We start from the raw sequence: 14,743 nt of genomic DNA on the forward strand, positions 1-14,743 counted from the left end.
AACAAGAACTATAGGTTTGTGCTGGATCTGATTTGTCTCTTCAAACTGGGATGCTTCCATTAACTCAGCGTCGGTGAAGTCAAATGGTGAAAAGAATACATCTGCAGTTTCATAAGAATTAAAGTTTGAGCCCATTTGTGCTGCATTGATTAATGGTGTCGTTCTATGAGGTGCAGGGGGCAGGTCATTTAACGTTAGTAGTCCAGTATATTGAAAAACATCAGCGTTCTGAGTTGACACCACAACGGGATCTGCCGCGACATCAACATCAACATCAACATCAATGAACAAACCAGCCTCTGCTTCCTGATCCGGGTGATTACAAGGCCACAGAGAACCATGGCCATCTCCACCGGCAGGGGGGCCATGCCAACGGCCACAGCGGCGATCGCAAGAGCAGCCGCGAGGCCAGGCACAGGGACAAGCAATGGATCTAATGTGTCTGATATTGTTGTTGCCAGCGGCGAAACGCTTACCTTCAAAGATTTTGGAGCTGTGGTAGCCTCCAGAGCAGTCCATGGGTTTTGCATGCGACGCTGTTGTAAGGTTTTGCGCCTTGTAACAGGACCTGCATGACCCGTATTTGCGGTCATTTCTCCTGCAGACCTGCGACAGTCCGACGTGGACTGACGCAGACTGACTCTGCTTCCCAACTCTGCGCCACGCTCCGCGCTGTACTTCCTCTTTTGTAGACACACCCAAGGCTAAAAACTTAAAGCCACAGTAAACAAAGTCACAGGAGAGGAGAAAGGAGAAAAGCATGTCTCTGCAGCTCCTCTGGACAAAAACACAATGTGGACTGCCGTAGACTAACTTTGCTTCCTGACTCCGCGCCACGCTCCGTGCGGTACTTCATCTTTTGTGGACACACCCAAGGCTCAAAACTTAAAGCCACAGTACACAAAGTCACAGGAGAGGAGAAAGGAGAAAAGCATGTCGCTGCAGCTCCTCTGGACAAAAACACAATGTGGGCTGACGCAGACTGACTCTGATTCCCGACTCCGTACCACGCTCCACACGGTACTTCCTCTTTTGTAGACACACCCAAGGCTCAAAACTTAAAGCCACAATACACAAAGTCACAGGAGAGGAGAAAGGAGAAAAGCATGTCGCTGCAGCTCCTCTGGACCAAAACACAATATGGACTGATGCAGACTTACTCTGCTTCCCGACTCCGCCATTTGGTTAATACAGAATTAGGGAAACAAAATTGGCAGTTGGGCTGCCCTTCTGATAGAAGGTATTCAGGAGGAGTGGAGCATATCCTGAATTGCGTGTGGCAATAACAAGTGTGCAACAAACAGCACCAATGTTTTTCTTGTTTTCCCAGAAGAAATACTTAAACTTGAGGTTATGGAGCAAAAGATATTGCTAACTTGTAGGAAGATAACCTTTACCACAGAAGTACTTGTACTTAGTAGTTTGTTATGTCCTGGCAGGAGAGTGCACCAGGGCAGAGAACCTTGTAGTAGTAGGCACGGCAGGTGGGTGTACTAGGTCCAAGTCATTAAAAGTTAAAGATCTTGAAGAAGAAGTAGCAGAACCACTAAGATGTTTTTGTGAACTGTTACAGAAACATCCTGACAAAACAATTTTGATAAAGCAAGTGTTGTGTGAACCTCTGCAGAATTATCTAATATTGTCAAAACAAGTGTTTTCTGAACTGTTGCAGAAATATTCTGACAAAGACCTTTTTGTTGATGCTAATGAACTATGGAAGTATTCTTTATTTATCAGAAGTTATTTTGAGCTCTTTTTGTCACAAGTGGAAAGAGGAAAACCATGTTGATGAGAAAAAGTTGTTTTGAGCTCTTTTGTTACAAGTGGAAAGAGGAAAACCTTGATGATGAAAAGAAAATAGTTTTGAGCTCTTGTAGAACATTTGTGGACTGTTGGTTGAATTCAAGTTGGAACTTTTTGTTCTCAAGTTGGAACCAAAAGACATGAAAAGACAAGATTTCCTTATCCTTTTGGAACTGTTGAATAGAATCCTGCTTGAATCTGGGAAGGGGAATTCACCCAGATTATAAGGAGAGACTATAATCAGTTTGTGAGCTTAACTGATATATTTGTTTTATTTGAACTGCCATATATTACCTTATTGAGTTGCTGTATGAGTGTTTCCTTTAGTTTATGTTAGGCAGGGAAATCCTTGCAGGTTAGGGATGCTGAGGTGTTTATCCAAACTTTTGAGTTAATAAAATTGCATCTTTTGAAAAATCTTCACAACTGTGTCCGCCTCATATTTCTGACCACTCACAACATGTACATTAAGATAGGAATAATGTTCTCTCTTGTATTGAATTAAGAATTGTAAACAAAGGACACTATGTATCCTTTGGATAGTGGAGCACACAGAATTATTGTGGAATGAGTTTATGAAAATGAAATTGTGTGTTTGTAAAGATTACTTCAAAAGTCATCAAATATATATTTGTTCAGCAAGAGCTTGTTATGCAAGTATACATTGCATCCCTACCAGGTAGGAATTATTCTTGGTGACTGTTCATATGTTTTAAGTAATCGTTTGCACAATATACTGATAGAAAATCAAAATTGAAATTAGTTTAATAAATTAACTAGAGCGTGGGATTAGCCTAGAATCCGGACCTGAGCTATTCTTTCTATATTGATTAATGAATCAAACTTTACATTCACTTAAAAACCCTTTGGTTTGTTCTAAACAAAGCTATAGGTAGATCATGTTCACAATACAAGATGACATTGACAACAAAGTGACAGTGTGTGTGCCCTAGCACCTACATTTCTTAATAACTGATGCTCAAATGGTTTTCAATGCGTAAGAGGCAATAGGCGAACAACAGTCTTATTCCTCAGAGACACAGAGTGAGAGCAGGGAGTATGCGCAATGCGGGCATCAAAGGTGAATGGCGGTTCATGTCTGTGGTGCCAAAGAAGCCAGTGGGACCTGCGTGGGTTTGAGTGAGTAGAAAGCAGGCACTGCAAATGTGGGTGTAGGTTGGGAAAAAAAGGCACTCCCTGGGTGGGTGTGGGTGAGAAGAAGTCAACGGCTACGAGTATGTTGACTCCAAATTGACCCTCATGATTCTCCTATGCAATTTGTATTTCAAAAGTTGTAGCGGACATTAAGCTCACTCTGTGGACTAGATTTTGCAGGAGCCTCCTATAGCTCCAGCTTGGAGAACTTCCGCCCCCTATGGGACGCTGTGTATTGGGAGCACAGGGGGAGAAGTCGCAGCTTTGCCAGACTTAGCAGTTGGGGTGGGTGGACCTCCCACTCCATGGTGCATTCCAGTCCCTCCTTCTCCACCTCCTTCTCAAACTGCAAATAATGCCAGGTTCCTTCAAACTATCTAAGCTTATTGTATATATGCATTGCTATTGATGTAAGACTCGTTATGTTGAGACTGCATATTTTGCATAGCTTTTATATGCTGTAGATCCTCCCCTGATCAAGGAGGGTACATGATGCACGTTTGTTTTTTATGCAAAATAAAGATTCCCCGTTGCTGCAGTCTTGGTTTTTGCATTGTGCTCTCATCTTCTTATATCGACGCCTAAGGGTCTTCGAAAGCTCTTGCATGGTGTGTTGGGTTTTATACAGCACAAACCTAGCTGTGAGAAGTAGGGTCCAATAATATGGGTACCCTCAGAAGCATGGCCTGTTAAAGGGGACACTTGGACACGAGGAGAGGGCATGTGATTGTCTTCGTTTTCTCCAATAAAATGCATCACAACCAGGGATTTTGTGGCAGCTTTTGCGCACCACCGCAAACTTCTTTTGTGACAATAATATGATAAACCTAAGCAAGTAGTAATGAAAGAAGAGACACGCTTACGAGAAGGGACGTCATTTGGGGGTCACGAGGGGTCGCACCTGCAATCCCTGAGGTCTCCCTTGCTACCCCTGTGGTTGCCCTTGCTAGGCCTAAATAAACATTTAAAATGATATATATATATATATATTTTTATTTTTTAATTTTTTTATTTTTTATGGATGCCCCTGGGCTGTGCCCAGTACCATGTGGCTCTCTGTTTCTGGAGTGGCTGGCTTTCTTTTTCTGGCCTCTTTAACAAAACAGGGGGTTCCATAAGTGTAACACTTTGAGCAGTGACCCTAAATAAGAAAGAATATGAATAACAATGGCTTTCTGGAATTTTATTCAATATTTGCTAGACTCGTTAAAGGTTTATTTCAGGCACAATTCGGGGGTGAGTCACTGATTTAGTCTGTTCTTAAACACCTCAAATTCACAGTACATACAAAACCGTCCAAAAAGCATTTAGAGTAGCATAATCATCCATGTCGGACTATGTATTTTGCTTTTCGCAAGTTGCATTTAGAGCATGTTTTTTTCTGCCGTTGTCTCTTTTACAGTCATCACAAGCCATTCCATCCTAGTGTCCTCGCTCAGTCACTTGACAAAATCCTTGTGCCCAAAGCTTGTGTACAGTGTGGAAATGTTTGACCATAGCACATTACGTGGGCCTTGATTTCATTGTGCCACAATTAATGCGTTGTTGTAATGTGTCTATCTTTCTTATCTCCCTGGCATGCTGTACAGTATGTTTGCATGTATAAGGTAAAAAGTGCCCAGAGTACGGGATGCCGTGTGAGTGCACTGCATTCGCCATGCTAATCTAAATTCTTTAATGCACAGTTAATGCAACTTCCAATGGTATGTATTTTGTCAACCTATGAAGCCTGAAAAGTACATACATGCAGGCTTGACATGTGGCCAACTTTGCATCAGACCTGCAGATGACCTGGCCTGCTTTTAAATCTCATGTTACCAGTTTAATGATATCCACTACAGAGTGCAATTTGCTTTCTGACTTTGAGGACACATGTAATTGCCCATTTTACGATAGCCGGTAAAATAGCTATAGCCGGTAAAATAGCTCAGTGGGTTGATCGCTCGATGCTCCGATGTATGTGTGATCTGCAGATTCGAATCCCTGCAAGGCCAACTCAGCCTTTCATCCTTCTGAGGTTGATAAATGAGTAAAAAACACAGGTTGGGAGATATTGGATGTATATTTGTTCTTTATAAAGCGCTTAAGCGTAAGTGCTATGTTATAACACATCATTATCAGTTGGCCTTGGACGTCTGCTTGCATTCACAGTAATTTGGTAATATGGGCCTATAGACACTGATATTAATGATGCATATGGTGATCCATTCTTGTATGAAATGTATGTCAAATTACAGTGATATGGTACCCATATATATTTTTCATAGTGTTTTTCGGAACAATGCTATGTGATGCCACTTCCGGATTTGTCAAGGGGTGAAAGGTCGTGTTCCATCGCTTCCTGTGATGTCAAATGACATCACTTCCTGTGATGTCATCAAATGTCAAGGGTCGTGTGATGTCACTTCCGCCGCCCCAGGCATTTTGGTGGAATGACTTCCCAGCTTAGAGGTATCTTTTGAGCCACTTATTTGCTGGCTTATTTGCTGTGTAGTCAAGTTTAGATGCTAAAGGTTGCACAGGCCAGCCGTTTATGTGAGAACTTTAACCGTATATTTATTTACCCTGTGCTCAAATATTCTGTACGATACAAGTCGCAGTGAATTATCCAATCAAATAGGCAGCAGTAACGAGTATTGCACGTCCTCTGCATTAAAAGAGGTTATAATATGTTTTGAACTGCACTTCGTTATCTTGTGGAATGGTCAGGGTTCCAGTAACTCCCATGTTTATCAGTGTTTTATTGCCCTGGATACTTTGCCAAGATTCTCAGGCCATTAGAACTAATGGCGATTGGATCTTCTGGAAGCAAAGTGAAAGAATGGGATAACACCTTCAACTCTTATTTAATCTCGGGCGAGTTCATTTCCTCGATGACAGGGTCATTTTGTATTATATGGAAAATTGTTCTAACTTAAATTAACTTTTGCTTCGCATCAGCACTTTCCAGAAAAAACAAAGTCCTTTAAAATGTGTCTAGAATTGGCAAAGGAGCGGGTCGTGTTCAAAGGGCACCTTGTATAGATGACATTCTAGTGGCGCACATTAAAATGGTTAAACTACATTGAAATAGATTGTGCACAAAAAAAGATTGGAAGTCAGTTATTTATTTAAGTGCCCAAAGAGAGAGAGAGAGAGTGCGTGTGTGTTGTTTGTGTGATATGAACCTGCAATGTGTATGCTTGTAAGAGTTGTGTATAATGTATGGAAGATTGCTTTTCTCTCATTGAAGAATACAGAGGAGCTCATCTTAAAAAAATTGTAATTTGACGGCGGCATACTCGTAGGCAGCTCCCCACCACCATATTTTCACCATTTGCACAGTGCAGGGCAAAAGGCAGTGTAAACATGTGTACGTTGCCTTTTGCCCTGCACTTTTACACTCCGCTGTGCAAAGTGAGTAAACGCTGCCTGTCATGTTTGCATGGCCAAAGGCGCTCACAAGGGCAGGGTTTCATTTAAATTGTGAACACTGCTTACCAATGGATCCCTATGGGGTCAGCCTGCTTGATGCTGGTGCATAAAGCCGGCGGACCCCATAGGGATCTCCAGCATTTGCGCCGGCATGAAAAGCATTTGTATGGTGGAGAGGAAGGAAGACGGCAGAAGTCTGAGATTGCAACGTAAATAATTTTCTATGGTTTTCATCCTTTAATTCACATGCCTTTGATTTATCTGTGCCACTGCCTAATCAATCAGAACATTCCAACGCCAGTAACTTTTTGGCCAACATCTTGTGAAATAAAAAGGGAGAATCTCAGATGCTGTGTGTGTGTGTGTTGTAAGGAACTGATGGTGGCAACAGTAAAGACAGACACAAGTGATCACAGTTTAAGGGTGTTTATTGAACTATTAATTCAGGGTTGAATAACGCCTGAGCTAAACCATCAAATAAAAATAAGGCAGTCCTAGTGGCGTTGTGTCAAAATAAAAGGGCATATACTAAGAAAAACCTATTGCCAATCCTTACACGAAATACAAAAGAAGTGTGGGATAGGGTTTCAATAAAGAAAGAAGTGTTCTTAAATAATAAGTCATGATGTGATTGCCTGGGGTCTCCTTTCCCCACGTTTTCGGCACGGGACAATGTGGATTTCCTGTGCAAAACACACTCAGGCTTTGCAAGCACGAGCCGACTGTTCCGCTGCAGCTATGAGGGTCCCTGATGGCTTTAAAGTCTTTCCCTCACAAAAGTCTCTTGCCTTAATGGGCCTGATGGCTTCAACAAACAAACACAAAAGTTCTGTTTCACGTATGGCTATGGATGATGACTTCACCCCTGGTACACCTATTCTGGGCGCAGACCCCTCACAATCATTTTCAACTAATCAAATAAACAGTCTCTTTCTCAATGAACTTCGGGTGAAGACTTTTCACCCCTGGATCTTACTTGGCCAGACTCAGACCCCAAATGACAAGCTGGATAGTTCTCTTCTCCTTGCTTTACAATGTCTCTCGCCTTCATGAATCTTAATGTCCTTTTATACAAATCTCCAGGGTTCACCCCTGCTGGTCGACCTCCCTCTTCCTGGTTCCTCTGGCCAACTTTAAACAATTTGTATGCTTTTCATGCCATGCAGAATTTACTTCCCTTAGTTTTCCATTCATCTGCCGGTCAAAGACTTTAGACGGTACGGAGGATTTGACTAGACCCCTGTATGACCAGTTTGACCCCCTTTCACCTTTTCTTAAGGCCTTCTGGTTACTGTAGTTCAACAACAGGGTAATCGCCTAGCGTTTCTCAAGTGAACACCCACAAGGTGTTTGTTTCCTTTTGGCTGGCTTTCCTCTTTCCTCATATTACAGTTCTTTGTCCATTTAACGTTCAATGAGCCTTTTGCTGCTTTTGTTCAACCCAGTTTGGTTTCTTTATCGGTTCTCCCCTCGACTCACCGATTGTGATGAGCAGCTTTGCTTTTTTGTCTGTGGAGTCAAGGCCAGTACCATGGGGTCATACGTCTCTCCCGGCTTGGCTGTCAGCAAAGGAGGCACCCGGGTACCGTTGACATCTGGTGCAACACACGCAGGCTATTGTTCCTGGCCTCACAATTCCTTCTCTTGAGGCTTTACGGGTCTCCTTCGACAAGGGCAAGGTCACTTCTCCCCCTGGTCTCCTCTCGACTCTCGCCATCTTTCGCCTTCTCTTGAACTGTCGGACAGAATTGGCTTTCATGTTGCGCTGTCTGCCTTGCCCGTAGGGTGCTCTTGTGCTCCACCATTTATCCATGTGGGGAAAGGAAAGGGCCGTCAGCTGTGTGTGATTCTGGTCAATTGCCTGACCCTTGTATTGGGACATGTCAGGTAAATGGCTCGGGTGCTAGTGCGTTGTCTTTCGTGTTGTGCGAAAGTGTTCGTGTCGGAAAGGGGGGTCAGTGTTTTGGAAATCTACATGGTAGGATATGGAAAAGGTGTTTAAGGAATGTGGATACTGCGTCCCACCCGTAGGTGTCCCACTTCCACTACCCAAGGACCCCCCCATCCATCCCTCAATGGTCCATGACGAGGAACTGGATCCAAAAGCGATGGCCGTGTCCTGGCCACCTGTATGACAGATCCCTGGGGACTAGAAAGGGAGACACCTTCAGGTTTCTCACAGTGTGTAACTTTGTATTTGGTGTGAAAGCAAAACATACATCCTCTTGTCGCCTTGCTATACAACCGTGAAGCGCATTAGTGTTTGACAACACATTTTGTACATTGTGTGTGTTGTTTCTGAGTGTGATCTTGGCTATCATTCTGGATTGTTGTTGTTTCCTGGTGTCGCAGGGTGTTTTTTGCCAACAATGTTTGGTCTGTTATATTTTTGTTCCACAAAAGATTTTTCAGAAAAGTGCATCTATATATAGTGTGTTAAATGTCTGTGTTGCACAAGCGGTGGATTATTGGTATCGTGGACTGTGATTACACTGGCTACAGTGCTATGTTGGCAGGCGAGGCTTTACTTGGAGGAACAACTTGGCCCCTGCAAATCAGTTGGCAAGAACCCTACAGCAGTAAATGGGGTAATGGCATGCTGTATCTGCAGTCTCGTGATTCCAGTGTGATGGTGGGCCAAATGACCTTGTTAACCATGTTGGCGACAACTTTTTGGAGTACTGCTAGGGTGCCAAGTTCATGTGGGACATGAGGGCAGATCTGCAGTCTTTGTTTTCCCTATTTCCTTTCTGCTGTATAGGTTATTTCACTATTGTGGCATGCCAGTACTGGGTAAGAGGCACTGCATTGCAAAATTAACAAGTCCTGGCAGAACATAAATGATTGCGTTTGCGCCATCATGAGCGACCACTGAATGTTTAATGTTGGGTCCTTAAACATCTGCTGCAGCAATCCACATATTTTCTGTAGTGACAGCTGTGAAGAAGTCTCCTGCTTCAGGCTAGATGATGGGACCGGGGACGTCATGGGGCCTGGGACCACCACCCGCTTTGTGAAGAAGACCTGGAGAAGGTAAATGGAGGATCCCCCAGGTTCCCCAGACCACTCATAGCCTATTTTGCTTGAATAGTCCTGTAGCTAGTGCTGCTCCCCAGCCCATCTTTACGAAGACCCAAAAGGTTCAGGAGATTGTGCTTTTGAGGTCCTGCCAGCCCCTCATAGAATGCCAGTTAACATGTCATAAAAGAAGACTGGTTTGAATAATGTGGGCAATGTGCTGAACAGGCAAAGTGAATCCTGGACTGCAAATGGCCGCAGCATTGCTGCAGCAAATTCCTGCAAGCAGGGCAATGGGAATGGGCAATTTGAGCAGAAACACTTGGGGTTCATTCTGCTTTCCTGCCCTAAGCCTTGATAGCGCCATTTGCAGGAGTTTGCAGAGAGCACCTAAGCGCAGGAACAGGAGGTTAAGTAGTCAGTGGTCCATGGACTCATAATGAGGTAAAGATGCCACAGTGCCTGGCCACAGGACAAGCCCAGTCATGACTTTGACGTGTCCGGAGTGGCCCGGGGCATGGCCACGCTCCCAGCAATGTAGTCGCTTGCCAGGCCCACAGGCCACGGGTAGAGGATCACAGACCTATTGTGGGGCACAAAGAAAGATAACTGAAGAGCAGCATTCCAAATCAAATTTGGGGAAGGATGATTCTGGGGGTTGGATGATGGAGGAATTAACACTCCATAAAAGATGGTAATGCCAATAGCCGGAACCCGAGGGTGGTGTGACCATAGGTTCCTGGAATACAAGAGGTTTTGTTCACTTATTCAATAATGTGAATTTTGATTTGGAGAAATTTTATATCTTGTGTCTTCAGGAAACATGACTCAGTAATACCCCTATTTTGGATGGATTTATCCTTTACTGTAATCCTGCTAAAAAGGCTTAAAGGGAAGGCCCTAAACTGGCCTTTTAACAATTATAAGGAACGGGATTGGTTTGAGAGTGATAGAAGAGCACAACCCCGACCCGTACATACAAATACTGATAACCTAATTTGAGAAAAGAAACCCGGCTATGAACCGTGTGCTAGTGATTGATAATTTATATTGGAATCCTGTGGCATGGGAGTCAGTATGCTTTGTTGATTGCGTTACATCCTTGATCAATGACTTCAATATCTGAATGTCAGACCCAATGAGTATCCCCTGTCGCGATTTGAACATTAATAGTTTAGCAGTAACTCTAGGGGAATGAAGGGTGGTTAACAGAGCGAGTTCATGAAAAAAAGCCAGACCGCCCATGGTTGAGGGATTTAGACAAGAGAAATTTCCAAATGCTAAATGGACATACATCAAGGGATATACCGGGTGTTCCAACCTGGCATAGAGGAAAGCCGAGTTCTACCCTTGACTACATTTATGTATACCTAAATACCACTCACTTAGTAAGATCTTTTGAGGTAATCTCCATGCATAACTTTGATCATGAATTACTGAAATTGACACAGTTCCTCCCTACAAAGTTGAATAAGGAATGGCGGGTGGTGAAGGTGGCGGTTGTCTTGGGTGGCAACCGGCTGTGTTTGAACCCGCCAGAAGTGTCTTTATTGACCAAAAGATATTCGACCGCCATAAGCAAACAGTCAATTGGAATTCATTATATGCCTGTACTTTCTGAAATCACTGAATTGAAGTCAGATTGGGGGAAAGTACATTTTAATTCAAAACACATATTACAAAGAGATCATTATCCAAAAGAGAATGTAACGCGAGGACATGAGGAAAATGTGCCTTTTACCAGGGCTGAAAAGAGCTGAATGGTGTTGAAAGTGCACACAATGTTACAAGAACTGGCTGATCTCACGTAAGACTATCATGCTCCAGCATGATACGGAGAAGATGCTTAGAATAATTTCGACTTACAACACTAGGAATTTGTGGTAGGCCTTAAATAGTATGGCAAATTCTCAGTTGGCCTTGCAGTGTAATGTGATATCGGACGAAAAGTGGGTTCAGCATTTTGGGAGCCTGTTAGCGGTTCCAGAAACGAATGGATCTGGCATGTCTTTCCCAAACTTCAAGGGTGCAAAATCTCATTTGATAAAGAGGACATACTAATATTGATTAGGAAAGTTAGCAGTTCTTAGGCTCCCGCACAGATGGACTGACTAACAGTGTGTTGAAGTTGGCTCCAGACGATTGGGCAGACGTTTGTATGATTCTGTTTGACCAAATCATGAAGGAAAAAGAAGTCCCCACATCATGGAAATCAGCCATAGTGGTCCCAATTTTAAGTCAGGGCAATAGGGCAGATCCCAAAAACGATTGTCCTATTGCCCTTCTGGACATTTTGGGAAACATCTTTGTGTTTTTGGTATTGATGCGACTGAAGGAGTGGGTGACGTTGTCTGAGAACTATGACTGTCGGCAAACAGGGTCTGTAAAAGAGGTTGGCTGTAACTTACATTTATTTTTGATCAACCTATTGAAGACCAGATCTATGAGAGAAGGAACCAAAATGTATTTAGCCCTTATAGACCGTGCGCAAGCCTTGGATAGCATAGAGATTTCCTATGGAAGAAACATTAAACCTGGAACTGCTCGGGTGATCTTCTTTTTGCAATTAAAGCATTACATACGGAAACATCAATTCAGGTCAGGTTGAACCGCACAGGTCTCTTGTCTGAAAGGATTCCTACATATAATGGATTAAAGCAGGGGTGTCCTTTGGCCCCTGTTTTGTTCAATCTGTTCATTTCAGAGTTTAGGGATGTTATGGATTCAAATGACACTTTTCCTCCCAGAAAAATGGTAATCCAGTGGGATAGATGATGTATGCGGAGGATTTGGTGATCCTTGACCAAACACCCATTGAACTACAGCGCAAACTGAAACATTTGCAGGACTATGTAGAACTTAATGGGTTAAAGATAAATGTGGCTAAAATCGTAATTCTGATGTGCAGAACCTAAAGGGGAGAAAGAAAAGCTCTTTTCAGTGGCTATTAGGAGCGGAAATTGTTAGACCAGTGGAAACAACAAGGCGTTTAGGAATGTATATAAATTCAAGTGCAATTGACATTCCATGGGTCACCGAGCTAAAAGCAAATGGAAAAAGCTTGGCAGCTCAAGGCGTAGTTATACACAAAAAATGTGAAAAATTCTCATTAATTGCAGTTTTAAAATGTTATAAACTGAAAGTGGTACCAATATTGTCCTATGGGGCGGAGGCTTCATTGTGCCTCTAATGGGAAATGTGGGCTACCTTAGAGGGTACCTTTTGGAGAAGGATAATACGTCTACCAAATTCCGTTCCACCAACAGCAATGAGATATGAGCTGGGCCTTCTTTCAATCAACGCCATGGTTCTTTAGAAATCACTTTCCATGTAGCGTAAACTCATTGCGGATGAAAGCCCTCCTCAATTTGCATGTTTGCGAGAAAGGAAAGGAGATAATTATGACTGGGTATTGAAACAGTGAGTTAACCGGTGTAAAGATATAATAACGGAACTGGGTGTAACAGAACAAATGTTAAAGACCAACCCTAATGCTTTAAAAAGAAGGCTCTGGCTTAGAGATTAGATTGAGACGGAAACCAAGAAAAAAGAGCACAAGTTCTTTTTGCATCTAAATAAAGAAACCAAACCCCTGAATGTATTACCAAAATAATTGGTTACATTTCCTAGCCTGTATCATCGTGATTTATTCATGATATTTTGGATGAACGTGTTTCATACAAAGGAAATTCTAAATTCACGTACCCAAGGGGGCTCATAAATGATGATTACAGATTGTGTAATAACGCAACAGAGATGTTGCAACATTTAACTCTTTTCTGGCCAGCGTTGAGAAATTCAACAAAAATTGCTTCATAATTTTATATCAGAGATGGCATCGCTAAATGCAGAGGATTGGTGGAAACTTCTATGCTCGGGTGAACATTTTAAATTATCATTTGCTTTAGTTAAATATCTGGATGAAATTTTCAAGTGTACATTGATTGACAATTTAGGAATTAATTAATTGTGGGATGCCACGATAGGATGATTTTAGGCCTAAATGAAACTGTTGGAATTTTTTTTTAATGTAATGTAGGATAAATTGACAAAATCTATTTGCCACCACGACAATAAACAATTGAAACAATAAGATTTAAACAGAATGTGTACAAACCATTGGCATACCATTGATGTGTCACAGCGTTGTGAAGAGTGGAAACAGTATATAATAATCATAAGATTAGATAATACAGACAATACAAAATAAAACTTCCTATTAGGCATTTTACAACCTACCCATAAAGTTCAATAAACACCCTTGAACTGTGATCACTTGTGTCTCTCTTTACTGTTGCCACCATAAGTTCCGTACAATACACCCCCCCACACACACATACATATATTCACATACCCCCATCCCTCACCAAACCACCTCCTTACCTCATGTTCACACCTCTGCCACCAGCCCCACATCCTGGATGCGCTGTAAGTAGGTTGGAATGCGTTGTTGCCCGACAGACCGCTGTTCAGAGAACCGGGCTGTTGGGGAACTGCATTCAGTGAAAGGTCACTAGACAAAAAGACAGGCACATATTGGCCCACATAGTCAGGTGAGTTAGAGGAGGGAATTTGAATCAGGAAGAGCACAGTATGAGTGAAGTCAAGAGGTGTGAAGGTGGACTGAGAGACCAGAGGGAGGGTGGACTGAAGAGCAAGGTGCTGAAGAGTTGGTAGCAGAGTTGGAGCAGAGTGCAGGTGAGGTATTTGTTGTGAGGGATTGTGGTACCATTTTGGAAAGTGTGAAGCAGTGACTGAGAGGGTGTTTGTGAAAGTGAGGGTAGTAGTGGGGGAGAGTGGGAGATAGAAGAAGGAGAGTGAGGGTGCAATGTAGAGTGAGAGGGAGTAGGTCCTGGGAGGGAGTAAGGATAGTAGAGAGGGATGTAGGAGAGGAGTACAAGGAGAAGGGTGCAGGAGAGAAGTGAGTGGTGAGAACAGTGGGAGTGATTGTATCATGAAGGTGAGCGGGGGCACCATAGCCTGGGATGGTCACAGAACACCACATATCTAAGTAAGGAAGGGGGTAAGAAGGGAGGATAGAAGGAGGGGTGACTGTGAGGATGGGAAGAGTTCTGAGTGAGAAGAGGTGAGAGCAGAGGATCAAAGAGGGTGCGAGTGTGGAATTTAGGAGGGACAGGAGAGAGAGACATAGGGGGAGAAGGACATAAAGAGGGGAGAGATGGAATTGGAAATAAGTAGGGGAGGGATGAGAGAGGACTAGTAAGATCAGTGAGAGGAGTGAAATGGAGCAAGTGAGTGAAAGAACAGAACTGGGTGACTGTAACCGCCACAATAAAACCATCATTCTTGTTGAACAATCTGGAACGGGTGTCAGGCTAGGGAACCCTTAGTA

The 14,743-nt window shown here is 43.0% G+C and overlaps 1 protein-coding gene across 1 annotated transcript in view; it reads left to right on the forward strand.

The window, feature by feature from the left end:
• The first annotated feature begins 933 nt into the window (after nucleotides 1-933).
• The window catches only part of LOC138527201 (natterin-3-like), a 101,695-nt gene continuing 87,885 nt past the window's right edge, over nucleotides 934-14,743 (forward strand). Inside the window, exon 1 of the mRNA XM_069638313.1 lies at nucleotides 934-1,020. Coding sequence (XP_069494414.1) covers nucleotides 934-1,020 — 87 coding nt within the window. The remainder of the gene's footprint in view (nucleotides 1,021-14,743) is intronic.

The sequence above is a fragment of the Ambystoma mexicanum genome, chromosome 14, assembly GCF_040938575.1.
Source record: "Ambystoma mexicanum isolate Mex_15411 chromosome 14, UKY_AmexF1_1, whole genome shotgun sequence".
NCBI classification, from domain to species: Eukaryota; Metazoa; Chordata; class Amphibia; order Caudata; family Ambystomatidae; genus Ambystoma; species Ambystoma mexicanum.